At 49.6% G+C, this 12,876-nt stretch overlaps 1 protein-coding gene across 1 annotated transcript in view; it reads left to right on the plus strand.

The window, feature by feature from the left end:
- DNAH3 (dynein axonemal heavy chain 3) overlaps window positions 1-12,876 on the plus strand; it is a 195,936-nt gene that overhangs the window by 92,725 nt on the left and 90,335 nt on the right. The window contains exons 26-31 of the mRNA XM_070413711.1: window positions 995-1,105; window positions 2,056-2,170; window positions 4,487-4,685; window positions 10,715-10,823; window positions 11,022-11,135; window positions 12,209-12,385. Of these exons, the coding sequence (XP_070269812.1) occupies window positions 995-1,105; window positions 2,056-2,170; window positions 4,487-4,685; window positions 10,715-10,823; window positions 11,022-11,135; window positions 12,209-12,385 (825 nt within the window). The remainder of the gene's footprint in view (window positions 1-994; window positions 1,106-2,055; window positions 2,171-4,486; window positions 4,686-10,714; window positions 10,824-11,021; window positions 11,136-12,208; window positions 12,386-12,876) is intronic.

The following is a 12,876-nucleotide window of genomic DNA, read 5'->3' on the forward strand; positions in this document are numbered from 1 at the left end:
GCCCTGACCCTGCCTCAGCCCCCTTTTCTCCCACTTCCTCGGCTCTCCTGTTGCTGCTGCTGTGCTAAGCCCTCCTGCTTCACTGTCCTGGCCGGAACCAACGTTCCCTCTTCGTCACCTGACTCGTGTTGTGACATGTTTCCTGCACAAAGCCCAGAACCCATACACTGTAGGCCCGTCCTAGGCAGACCGCTCAGGGCCAGGTCCCCTGGCCGGTAACCTATTCTAAATAAAAATTAAAGAAAGCCCTGCCAGACGCCTCAGTGGTTGAGCGTTGACCTATGAACCAGGGCGTCCTGGTTCGATTCCCCGTCAAGGTGCATGCCTGGGTTGTGGCTCCATCCCCAGTATGAGGCCTGCAGGAGGCAGCCAGTCAATGATTCTCTCTCATCATTGATCCCTTCCTCTCTGAGATCAATTAAATACATATTTTTTTAAATTAAAGAAAACCTGCTGCCTGTATGGAGTTATTCCATGCAAGTGGCTCCATAGCAAGCGCCAGCAAGCTTTCTGTAAAGGACCAGCTCGTGGCTATTGCCAGCTCCAAGGGCCACCACACGTTTTGTCCTTGCCTTTGAGGTGACATGTGAACAGTGCGCATGGCTGTGGTGCAGTTCACCTTCATTTACAAAAGCAGGTTCGGCCTCCGGCAGCGTTGGCCTGATTTAGTTAAAAAGGAGTGGGGGCAGCGTGACTGAGAAAACGGGGGGCGGCCCGCAGTGTTAGCAGCCACTGAAGAGCAGCTGTGAGTCCTGGGCACCACCCAGTTACAGCCGGGAGAGTCCCCGAAAGGAGCAGGAAACAAAAAGCTAAGAGTCGCTGAGATCATGGCTGATTTTTTCCTTTTTCATAAAATTCTGGGAGGAAGACAACTCAGTGATGCCAGAGGTGCCAAGCCTTGTGGCGTGTTGGTGTTCAGAGCGAGATGGGGGTGTTGTTAGAGGGGGTTAAACCGCAGGGTGGATGGACCTATGGCGTGCCCGCTGATCCCCAGGTCTCCCGTGACCAGTGGGTCCTGCAGTGGCCGGGCCAGGTGGTCATCTGCGTCTCCTCCATCTTCTGGACCCAGGAGGTGTCTGAGGCCCTGGAGGAAAGGACTCTGCCGGTAAGGTAGCTGTGTGAGCCTATGGGTGGGGGGGGCTCCCCTGGGTGTGAATGACATAAAGGAGCCTGTTTTCTAAATAAAACCATCAGTGTGACATCCACCCCGGAGACCACAGAGCCAGGCTCCGTGGGGCCTGTGGGCAGAGGGTGTGGGGTGGGCTCCCCGGAGCGGGCCAAGTGCAGCGGCTCCGAGTCCCTCCCAGACAGTCCTGAGCCCGGATCCCGGCGTCGACCAGCCTCCGCCTCCAGGGTCAACCTGGCAGAATGTCCACCAGCCATCCTTTTCCTTTTTAAAAGTCGTTCTTGGTTTTTCAGTCTTTATTTGAAAGTAGTGTTAGATGTACATATAATGTTGAAAAGTAATACAAATAACCAGATGCCCTCCATCCAGATGCACCACACACATCTGCCACGACCACGCACAGCGTCCAAACGGCCGCTGACTCTGAGCAGACAGTGCGGCCCTCTCCCTGCGGCCTGCACTCATGGCGTTCCTCTGGTCCACGGTCCATCCAGGCTCACATGCCTGCAGGCACTTAGTTTTCACATCGCCCCTGTCTCCTTTCATCTCAAAATGTCCCAGGGTTTTCTTGGTAACTCGGATTTACTGTGTAACTTATACACAGTAGAGCTCACCCTTTTTCGTGTCCAGTCCTGGGTTTTGGCAAACGCACACACTGGTGCAATCCCCATCTCCTCATGCCCGTCTCAGCCAAGTCCTCCCCTGTCCAGGCGCCGTGGTTTCCTCTCACAATATCAGTGAACTCGGATCTCTCGGTACCTGGCCACTCGCGTGTAGAACCCGCTCGAGGTCGCTGACTGGAGTTGAGGGGAGGGGCTGAGGGGTGACGCCCAGGAGCCTGGCCTGGGCCATGGGTGTGGCAGGCGACACTGCCCTAGGCCACCAGGGAGAACCCCGCGTGACGCTGTCCCCTCCCGTGTCCCTGCCAGGACTTCCTGAAGAAGAGCAATGACCAGATCGCACAGATCGTCCAGCTGGTGCGAGGGAAGCTGAGCAGCGGGGCTCGCCTCACCCTTGGGGCCCTCACAGTCATCGACGTCCACGGTGAGCACCCGCCCGGCCTCGGCCTCACCGGGAGGTGGGAGCAGCCCGCCTGCCTCTCCTCCTTGGTGGGGCTTGGGCCTCCTTTGCAGGGAGAGGCTCCGAGGGTCAGCTGGGGAGGAGAGGCGCCTGCGCTTCTGGGCCGGCCTCTCACTGAGCCACGGGCACAGCATCTCTGAGCTGCCCCTGGAGCCCGTCCTGCACGGACCAGAGCGAACATTGTTGAATGCTCCCCCGGGGCCAAGCTCCGTGCTGGACCCCCATTTGCTCACTTTCCCAGGCAAGTCACAGGCTCAGCACCAGCTCGGAGAGGTCTGAGCCTCAGAGCTCACAGCGAGGTCCCAGGGAGGGGGCTCTTTTGTCATTTGAACCGATGTCTGTCTGATCCCAAACCCAGGAGCATGCGAATGGGCAGCGATGCAGGAGCGAGGGTGGGGCATGCGCCCTCCGCTCTTCCTTAAAAAGAAGAGGAGACTGGAGTCTTTATGTAAATAAGCCACCCACACCCTCACTCATCGTCACCAAGGACACGCTGGACTAGGCTGGCTCCTGGGAGCGGGGTCCCACTTACTCCCACACCCAGCTTCCTGCTGGCATTTCACATTTCACGACACCCTTGTCTGCTTGAGGCTGCCCTCATTCCGCCTGAAGTCATGTGCATAGACCAGCATGAAGCCCGGGAGAGGGAGGGAGATGCCACTTCCTCTGGCCACGTATCCAGCTGGTAGGTGTAATGCATGCCCGTGAGTGCCCTGGACCCAGAGTGGTTGGGGTCATACACACACACGTACATGCATGCACATGCATGCACGCATATGTGCTCAAACACACACACACACACACACACACACACACTCGTGGCATCCTCAGCTCAGTCCTCTGGACACCGTTCGCTGAGAATCCAGCTCCTGGGAGGAGGATGCTGGCACGGGGCCTCCCTCCAGGCCTCCTGTGCAGGTGGGTTTACTGCAATAGAGAGGCTTCTCCTGTGTGAGGCAGGAGACTGTGGGCTTCCCTTTGCAAAGCTGTGTTTCTGAGATCTAACCTCGAGCTGCTGTACTCATCCCAGATCTCAGTGGCTCTTGCCCTGTGAATTACCTAAAAGCAATGGCTGATTCCCACCGACCTCTTGCCCACTCTTCAACTTCAGGGCTCCCATCACTGTGAAACATTAAAGGAGGCTCCCATCCTCTGAGAAAAAGGAGAGCACCTAGAGATGTCCCTCCCAGCTGGTTTCTCAGGCCCCAGATGTAAGGAAGGCTCCTAACCGTGGCCTCATGGGCCCCTCCCCTACTGTCAGGCCAAGCTGCTTGGGTTCCTCTAGGCTGTCCCAGAGGCCTGGAGCAGGGCCAACAGGCTCCGGTTGGGGATAAGGCACCATTCGGGGTAACTAATGTCGCACAGTCCTCTGAGTCAGCCCCACAAGTTCGGGAATGAGAACAATAGCTAATGCTTACACTGTGCTTTCCTAAGCCAGGAGCAGCTCATTTCTCTTTTTCTCTTTTTGTTCTTTCCGTCTATCTACCTATATCTGTATAGATGTGAATATATATAAATATGCATATATTTAGTACACGAATATGTATGTGTATGTGTGTTTATACACATACTAGTGGCCCAGTGTGTGGATTCATGCACATTGAAAGGAAATTAATTAGAAGAAATATTTTAATATCGCAGCAAGCTAACCCACACCGATTCCATGAGGAATCAGGCTCCCTCCTCCCTCTTCTCTGGGTCCTGAGTGTGGGTGAACCAGATTGGGGCCAACAGGGCCCCAGCAGCAAGCTAACCCACAGCCAGCAACCTAACCTACCAGTCGGAACATCTGCCCCCTGGTGATCAGTGCGTGTCATAGCTACCGGTCGAATGGTCGAATGGTTGAAATGTTGCTTAAGCTTTTATATATATAGATATCTTCATTTAATCTTCATTACAACCCTATCAGATAAGTACTATGTTATCCACATTTTACAGATTACAGTGCTGAAGGGGAAAGAGGTTGAGTAATTTGCCCAGTCACATAGCCAGTGAATGGCAGAGCCAGAGTCTGGCCTAGGGCAGGGTGGTTTTGGAGTCCAACAGATGGCAAATAGCACCGCCACCGAGTCTCTCTGGGCCCCTTGGGAGAAGCCAAGTGCAGCGTCTGGAAGGCATGGCTGCCTCCAGGTGGGGGTGAGCAGGAAAGGCAGCTGCGCCTAAAATTGTCTGAAGAGGGAGGGTGGCCTGGACACCGTCGTCACCCCCGCTGAGGCACGGGTGCAGACGGGAGGACCCAGATGGATAGCTCTCCACGTGTGTGCTTCCGTGTCCCAACAGCTCGGGACGTGGTGGCCAAGTTATCTGAGGACAAAGTGTGTGACCTGCATGACTTCCAGTGGATCTCCCAGCTGCGCTACTACTGGCAGGCGATGGACGTGCAGGTGCAGATGATCACCACTGAGGCCCTGTATGGCTATGAGTACCTGGGGAACAGCCCCCGGCTGGTGATCACGCCCCTCACCGACCGCTGCTACAGGCGAGTGCAGAGTTCTGGAGGGAAACCTGGGGAAGAGCTGGGGCACCATCAGTTGGTTACCTTCGCCTCCACATTTCAGCTTCTCAGAGTTTTGAATTTTGCCCTTAGACACCAGGTCTCAGAGTGGGGCATGGACATGAGGCTGAGGCCAGAAGTAAGAACCCAGTAGGAGCCCTAATGCAGGTTAACGTGGTCAGGCCACAAGCAGAGGCTGGTGCCTCCCTTGAAAACACATCAGTCCTTAAGTAGCGGGGCTCCCCAGTGGCAGAATCAAGATGGTACCAGGTGATCCCAGGCCAGAGGGAGCTCAGAGCCAGGGGGAGCCCAGGGCCAGGCCAGGGGGAGCCCAGGGCCAGGCCAGGGGGAGCCCAGGGCCAGGGGGAGCCCAGGCCAGGGGGAGCCCAGGGCCAGAGGGAGCCCAGGGCCAGGCCAGGGGGAGCCCAGGGCCAGAGGGAGCCCAGGGCCAGGCCAGGGGGAGCCCAGGGCCAGAGGGAGCCCAGGGCCAGGGGGAGCCCAGGGCCAGGCCAGAGGGAGCCCAGGGCCAGGGGGAGCCCAGGGCAGGCCAGGGGGAGCCCAGGCCAGGGGGAGCCCAGGGCCAGAGGGAGCCCAGGGCCAGGGGGAGCCCAGGGCGAGGCCAGAGGGAGCCCAGGGCCAGGCCAGGGGGAGCCAGGGCCAGGGGGAGCCCAGGGCCAGGCGGAGGCCCAGGCCAGAGGCTCTGAGCCGGTGGCCGACGAGGCAGAGTGGCCATTCTGAGTTCAGCACAGAAAGTGCTTTGCCCCTTCCCTTGGGATCATAACATTAGAAGCCTGGACATTGTGGATTTGTCGAGTCAATGATGTTTAGATTAATTTTGGTTTTGTATATCCTTTACAGAGGATTTTTTTTTAGTTTATGAAGATAATACTCGAGTACTTTCTCCTTTCAAAGGCCTCAGTCACTTGTTTTCTATGCTCTTTGTTCATTCGTTTATTCCACTCAGGTTCCACAGCCATTTCTTTTTTTTTTTTTTTTTTTTTTTCGCTTAAAGTATTACAAAGGGTATTACATAAGTGTCCTTTTTTCCCCCCCGCCCTTGACAAACCCCTACCCTCCCTTACCCCCCAGTGTCTTATGTCCATTAGCTATGCCTATATGCATGCATACAAGACCTTCGGTTGATCTCTTACTCCCCTCCCTCCTGCCCCCCAACTCTCTCTGGCCTTCCCACTGCAGTTTGACAATCAGTTTGAGGCAGCTCTGCCTCTGTATCTATTATTGTTCAAAAGTTTGTAATGGTCTTTATTATCCATGAATGAGTGAGATCATGTGGTATTTTTCCTTCATTGACTGGCTTGTTTCACTTAGCATAATGCTCTCCAGTTCCATCCATGATGTTGCAAATGGTAGGAGTTCCTTCTTTTTAACAGCAGCATAGTATTCCATCGTGTAGATGTACCACCGTTTTCTAATCCATTCATCTACTGATGGGCACTTAGGCTGTTTCCAGATCTTAGCTATGGTGAATTGTGCTGCTATGAACATCTGGGTACATATATCCTTTCTGATTGGTGTTTCTGGTTTCTTGGGATATATTCCTAGAAGTGGGATCACAGGGTCAAATGGGAGTTCCATTTCCAATTTTTTGAGGAACCTCCATACTGCCTTCCATAGTGGCTGCACCAGTCTGCATTCCCACCAGCAGTGCACAAGTGTTCCTTTTTCTCCACATCCTCTCCAGCACTTGTCATTTGTTGATTTGTTGATGATAGCCAGTCTGACAGGTGTGAGATGGTACCACATTGTTGTTTTGATTTGCATCTCTCGGATGATTAGTGACTTTGAGCATGTTTTCATATGTCTCTTGGCTTTCTGAATGTCCTCTTTTGAAAGGTGTCTATTTAGATCCTTTGCCCATTTTTTGATTGGATTGTTTATCTTCTTTTTGTTAAGTTGTATGAGTTCCCTATAAATTTTGGAGATTAAGCCCTTATCAGATATGACGTTGGCAAATATGTTTTCCCACGAGGTGGGTTTTCTTGTTGTTTTGTTGATGGTTTCTTTTGCTGTGCAGAAGCTTTTTATTTTGATGTAGTCCCATTTGTTCATTTTCTCTTTAGTTTCAACTGCCCTAGGAGCTGTATCAGTGAAGAAATTGTTTTGGCATATGTCTGAGATTTTGTTGCCTTTGTATTCTTCTAGAATTTTTATGGTTTCCTGTCGTAAATTTAAGTCCTTTATCCATTTTGAGTTTATTCTTGTGTATGGTGTAAGTTGGTGCTCTAGTTTCATTTTCTTGCATATGTCTGTCCAATTTTCCCAACACCATTTATTGAAGAGACTATCTTGGCTCCATTGTATATTCATGCCTCCTTTGTCAAAAATTAATTGAGCATATTGGTTCGGGCTAATTTCTGGACTCTCTATTCTATTCCACTGATCTATATGTCTGTTCTTGTGCCAGTACCAGGCAGTTTTGAGAACAGTGGCTTTGTAATACAGCTTGATATCTGGCATTGAGATCCCACCTACTTTGTTCTTTCTCAGGATCGTTGCAGCTATTCGGGGTCTTTTTTTATTCCAGATGAATTTTTGGAGAGTTCGTTCTAGATCTTTGAAGAAGGCCATTGGTATTTTAATGGGAAGTGCGTTGAATGTATAGATTGCTTTGGGTAGTATGGACATTTTAATGATGTTGATTCTACCAATCCAAGAACATGGTATGTTCTTCCATCTGTTTATGTCTTCCTCTATCTCTTTTTTCAACGTCCTGTAGTTTTCTGAGTAGAGGTCTTTAACCTCTTTAGTTAAGTTTATTCCTAGGTATCGTAATTTTTTTGGTGCGATGGTAAATGGGATTGTTTTTCTGATCTCCCTTTCTGAAAGTTCACTATTGGTGTATAGAAATGCCTCAGATTTCTTGGGGTTAATTTTGTATCCTGCTACATTGCCAAATTCATGTATTAAGTCTAGTAGCTTTTTGATGGAGTCTCTAGGGTTTTGTATGTATAATATCATGTCATCTGCAAATAAGGACAGTTTTACTTCCTCTTTTCCAATTTGGATGCCTTTTATTTCTTCTTCTTGCCTAATTGCAATGGCTAATACTTCCAGTACTATGTTGAACAGGAGTGGTGAGAGTGGGCATCCCTGTCTTGTTCCTGTTCTTAGGGGAAATGGTGTTAGTTTTTGTCCATTGAGTATGATGTTGGCTGTGGGCCTGTCATATATGGCTTTTATTATGTTGAGGTATGATCCTTCTATTCCCACCTTTCTGAGAGTTTTTATCAAAAATGGGTGTTGGATTTTGTCGAATGCTTTTTCTGCATCAATTGATATGACCATGTGGTTTTTTTCTTTCAATTTGTTTATGTGATGTATCACATTTATTGATTTACGGATGTTGTACCATCCTTGCATCTCTGGGATAAATCCTACTTGGTCATGGTGTATGATCCTTCTGATGTACTGCTGGATCCGATTTGCTAAGATTTTGTTGAGGATTTTGGCATCTATGTTCATGAGGGATATTGGCCTGTAATTCTCTTTCATTGTGATGTCTTTACCTGGTTTTGGTATTAGGGTGATGCTGGCTTCATAGAATGAGCTTGGAAGCGTTCCTTCCTCTTGAATTTTTTGTAGTAGTCTGAGGAGGGTAGGTTTTAGTTCTTCCTTGAATGTTTGGTAGAACTCCCCTGTGAAGCCGTCTGGCCCTGGGCTTTTGTTTGCTGGAAGCTTTCTGATGACTGCTTCAATTTCTTCCATAGTTATTGGCCTATTGAGGTTTTTAGATTCTTCCTGATTGAGTTTTGGAATGTTGTATTTTTCTAGGAATTTGTCCATTTCCTCCAGGTTGTCTAGTTTGTTGGAGTAGAGTTGCCCGTAGTATTGTTTAACAATCATTTGTATTTCTGTGGGGTCTGTTGTTATTTCGCCTCTATCATTTCTGATTTGGTTTATTTGGGACCTCTCTCTTTGCTTCTTGGTGAGCCTGGCTAGGGGTTTGTCAATCTTGTTTATCCTTTCAAAGAACCAGCTCTTGGTTTCATTGATTTTCTGTATTGTTTTTTTGGTCTCTATTTCATTGATTTCTGCTCTAATCTTTATTATCTCCTTCCTTCTGCTCACTCTGGGGTTTTCTTGTTGCTCTCTTTCTAATTCTTTGAGTTGTAGAGTTAGATGATTGACTACCATTTTTTCTTGTTTTTTGAGATAGGCCTGTAGAGCTATAAACTTTCCTCTCAGGACTGCTTTCATTGTGTCCCAGAGGTTTTGGATTGTTGTGTTTTCATTGTCATTAGTGTCCAGGATGTTTTTAATTTCTTCTTTGATGTCATCGGTAACCCAATCAATATTTAATAACATGCTATTCAGTTTCCAAGTGTTTGAGTATTTTGGGTTGTTTTTATTGTAGTTTATTTCTAACATTATGCCATCGTGGTCTGCGAAGAAGCTTTTTATGATTTCAATCTTCTTGAATTTGTGGAGACTTTGCTTGTGACCCAATATGTGGTCTATTTTTGAATATGTCCCATGAGCACCTGAGAGGAATGTATATTCCGCAGCTGTGGGGTGAAGTGTTCTGAAGATGTCAATTAAGTCCATCTGATCTAGTGAGTCATTTAGGATTGCTGTTTCTTTGCTGAGTTTTTGTCTAGCGGATTTATCCAGTGATGTCAGTGGTGTATTAAAGTCCCCTACTATGATTGTATTGTTGTTGATCTCTCCCCTGATATCTTCCAGAAGTTTTCTTATGTATGTGGGTGCTCCTGCATTGGGTGCATATATGTTTACCAGGGTTATATCTTCTTGTTGTATTGATCCCTTTAGTATTATGAAGTGGCCTTCCTTATCTCTGGTTATGGCCTTCACTTTGAGATGTATTTTGTCAGATATAAGTATTGCTACCCCAGCTTTCTTTTCCTTTCCATTTGCGTGAAAGATATTTTTCCATCCCTTCACTTTCAGTCTGTGTGAGTCCCTTCTAATGAGGTGGGTCTCTTGTAGACAGCAGATGTATGGGTCATGTTTTTTTATCCATTCAGCCACTCGATGTCTTTTGGTTGGAGCATTTAGTCCATTTACATTTAAAGTTATTATTGAAAGGTACTTGTTTGTAGCCATTTCTTTTTGTGTGTGTGTGTGTGGCTGTTTTCTTTCTGAGCTTGATATTTCTTCTTTTTACACCAGTCCCTTTAGCATTTCTTGCATGGCCCACAGCCATTTCTTAACCTTGCTACCCAGGGCATGACCTCCGGGAACCCCCAGTTAACTGTGGGGAGGTACTAGGTTGTTACAGACAGTGTGTTAACCGACATCATAGCAGCCATGCAGGGGCTGAGGAACCACAGTGAGCACATCCGCTATTCCTAACGTGTATCTCGTCCCTGCACCGCGTGCCGGGCCTGTGTGAGTGTCTGAGGATTTGGAACTGAGTCAAATCAGATCCTGAACTCAATGTTCATAATCTAGGGGGAGAAGCATGTTTATTTTCACATCCCACTAGCTTTGCTGGTCTTTGGGATGCGGAGTTTGAGGCTTTTTTAGTTGATGCATTTACATCTGTGTGTACTCATTTACTCATTCAATCTTCCCCTCAAGCTAATGCTCCTGGCGCCACCCCTGCCCCAGGCACCACGCCGGGCTGCAGGCTGCAGGGCTGCCACAGAATTCTTCACCATGGTGGTTGCATAACCCGGGGAAGCTTAAGCTATTCGCATGAGTCAAAACGAAGTAAGCCAGCCCTAACTAGTTTGGCTCAGTGGATAGGGCGTCGGCCTGCGGACTGAAAGGTCCCAGGTTCGATTCCAGTCAAGGGCATGAACCTCAATGTGGGCACATCCCCAGTAGGGGGTGTGCAGGAGACAGCTGATCGATGTTTCTCTCTCATCGGTGTTGGTGTTTCTAACTCTGTATCCCTCTCCCGTCCTCTCTGTAAAAAATCAATAAAATATTAAAAAAAAAAAACAAAAAAAAACACGAAGTAAGCCAGAGGCAGTTTCTTCCCAGTGTCTTAGGAGCCAAGCACTGAGGTCTTATCTTCTTCCCCTCAGGACGCTGATGGGGGCTCTGAAGCTGAATCTTGGGGGAGCCCCAGAAGGTCCGGCTGGGACAGGCAAGACAGAGACCACCAAAGATCTGGCCAAGGCTTTGGCCAAGCAGGCAGGAAATGCTGTCCCGCCCCCCCTCCCCTCCCGTTCCTCTCTGGGCCCCTGTCCTGGGAAGTGGGCGTGAAGGGGAAGATGGGGAGTGTAACAGGCAGAGTGGGCCCAGCTGCTCCTGTGGAGCAGGAAGCAAGGAGCCCACCCCTGTTCCCGGTGCAGGGACCATCCTGAATGGTGCCCATGCCCTCCTCTCTAGTGTGTGGTCTTCAACTGCTCCGACGGCCTGGATTATAAAGCCATGGGGAAGTTCTTCAAAGGGCTGGCCCAGGCCGGAGCGTGGGCCTGCTTTGACGAGTTCAATAGAATTGAGGTAACCCTGCTCCTGGCCACAGAGAGGCTGTGCACGCCCGGCCTCTCTTTAGTCCCTCAGCTCCTCAAGGACAGGTCTGACGTCTCCTCTACAGCCTCTTGCACAGAGTCGGTACTCAATGACCTAAAGGACATGCAATGCCTGTTTTATACACATATGCACCTCATCATATTGAGTCTGTCACTAGCTCATTCAACAATGTATTGAGCAGCTACTATATCAGATATTCTGCATGTGTTCATGATACAAAAATAAGAAATGGTGTTTCTCTCTAGACTCTTACACTCTAACACAAGGAAATAAAAATTAAGTGAAACAAATTCAATGTGATAGATATTACAGTAGTGGCACAAAAGAGGCATTACAGAAGAGGGGGTAGCCTGACCAGCGTGGCTCAGTGGTTGAGCGTCGATCTATGAACCAGGAGGTCACGGTTTGATTCCTGGTCAAGGCACATGCCCAGGTTTCAAACTCCATCTCCAGTAGGGGGCATGCAGGAGGCAGTTGATGATGATTCTCTCTCATCATTGATGTTTCTATCTCCCGTACCCGCTCCCTTAGGGCAGTGGTCGGCAAACTCATTAGTCAACAGAGCCAAATATCAATAGTACAACGATTGAAATTTCTTTTGAGAGCCAAATTTTTTAAACTTAAACTATATAGGTAGGTACATTGTTATTAACTTAATTAGGGTGCTCCTAAGGCTTAGGAAGAGTTACACTCAAGGGGCCAAAGAGCCGCATGTGGCTTGCGAGCCACAGTTTGCTGACCACGGCCTTAGGGGATTGAGTTCAGGACATACAAACATTCCATTTGAACCAATAAACACTGCCCAAGTACATACTATGCCTTAGGCATTATGCTAGGTATTGGGGGAAAGATGAAATGCTATGGAAACCACACACACACACACACACACACACACTTTTTCTTTACCAAAACCCCAATCATGCTTCTCATTTTGAAGGTCTGGTTCACAGGTGATTGGCCTTTCTTTGCTGAGTGAGGGGCCCTCTGGGGGTGGGATGGGCGGGTCTGGGCAGGGCTCCGTCAGCCAGCCCCTCTCCCTGCAGGTGGAGGTGCTGTCGGTGGTGGCACAGCAGATCCTCAGCATTCAGCAAGCCATTATGCGGAAGCTGAAGATGTTCATCTTCGAAGGCACGGAGCTCTCCCTCAACCCAACCTGCGCGGTCTTCATCACCATGAACCCCGGGTACGCGGGCAGGGCGGAGCTGCCCGACAACCTTAAGGTGAGCGTCCGCGTGGAGGAGGCTGGGCACGCTCACGGCGCAGGAGCTCTGCCAGTACCAGGGCCTCCCAGAGAAGCCAGATGTTGGAACCGGGCAACGTGCTTGAGCCTTGGTCAGTAACAGGGGCGTGTGGGTGGAGGTGAGAGGGTTCCTGGCCCTAACCTCTCCCTCTCATGGACGCTGGGGGAGGGCCGCAGGGAGTGGGTAGCCAACGTAAACAGAAAACCGTGTGCGTGGGAACAAGGGCGCTGTTCCCACTGTCGTCAGTGGTCAGACAGCTCACACAAATGAAGGCGCAGCTGGCGATGCCCCGTGGAGAGGCAGCACCGAGCCCAGCCTGCAGACACGCCAGACCCTCTCCTCTGCCAGGGAAAGCCAGGAATTTGTAGTTTTACATGAAATCTGGCTTTTAGATGCTAAAGCGCAATGTAAAAAGACATCACTGTAAGCCAAGCAAATTATAGCTCTTGTAAAAAGCATTGGAGTTGGGT

The sequence above is a fragment of the Myotis yumanensis genome, unplaced genomic scaffold, assembly GCF_028538775.1.
Source record: "Myotis yumanensis isolate MYYU_CA2020_CCGP unplaced genomic scaffold, mMyoYum1.0.hap1 SCAF_4, whole genome shotgun sequence".
NCBI lineage: Eukaryota > Metazoa > Chordata > Mammalia > Chiroptera > Vespertilionidae > Myotis > Myotis yumanensis.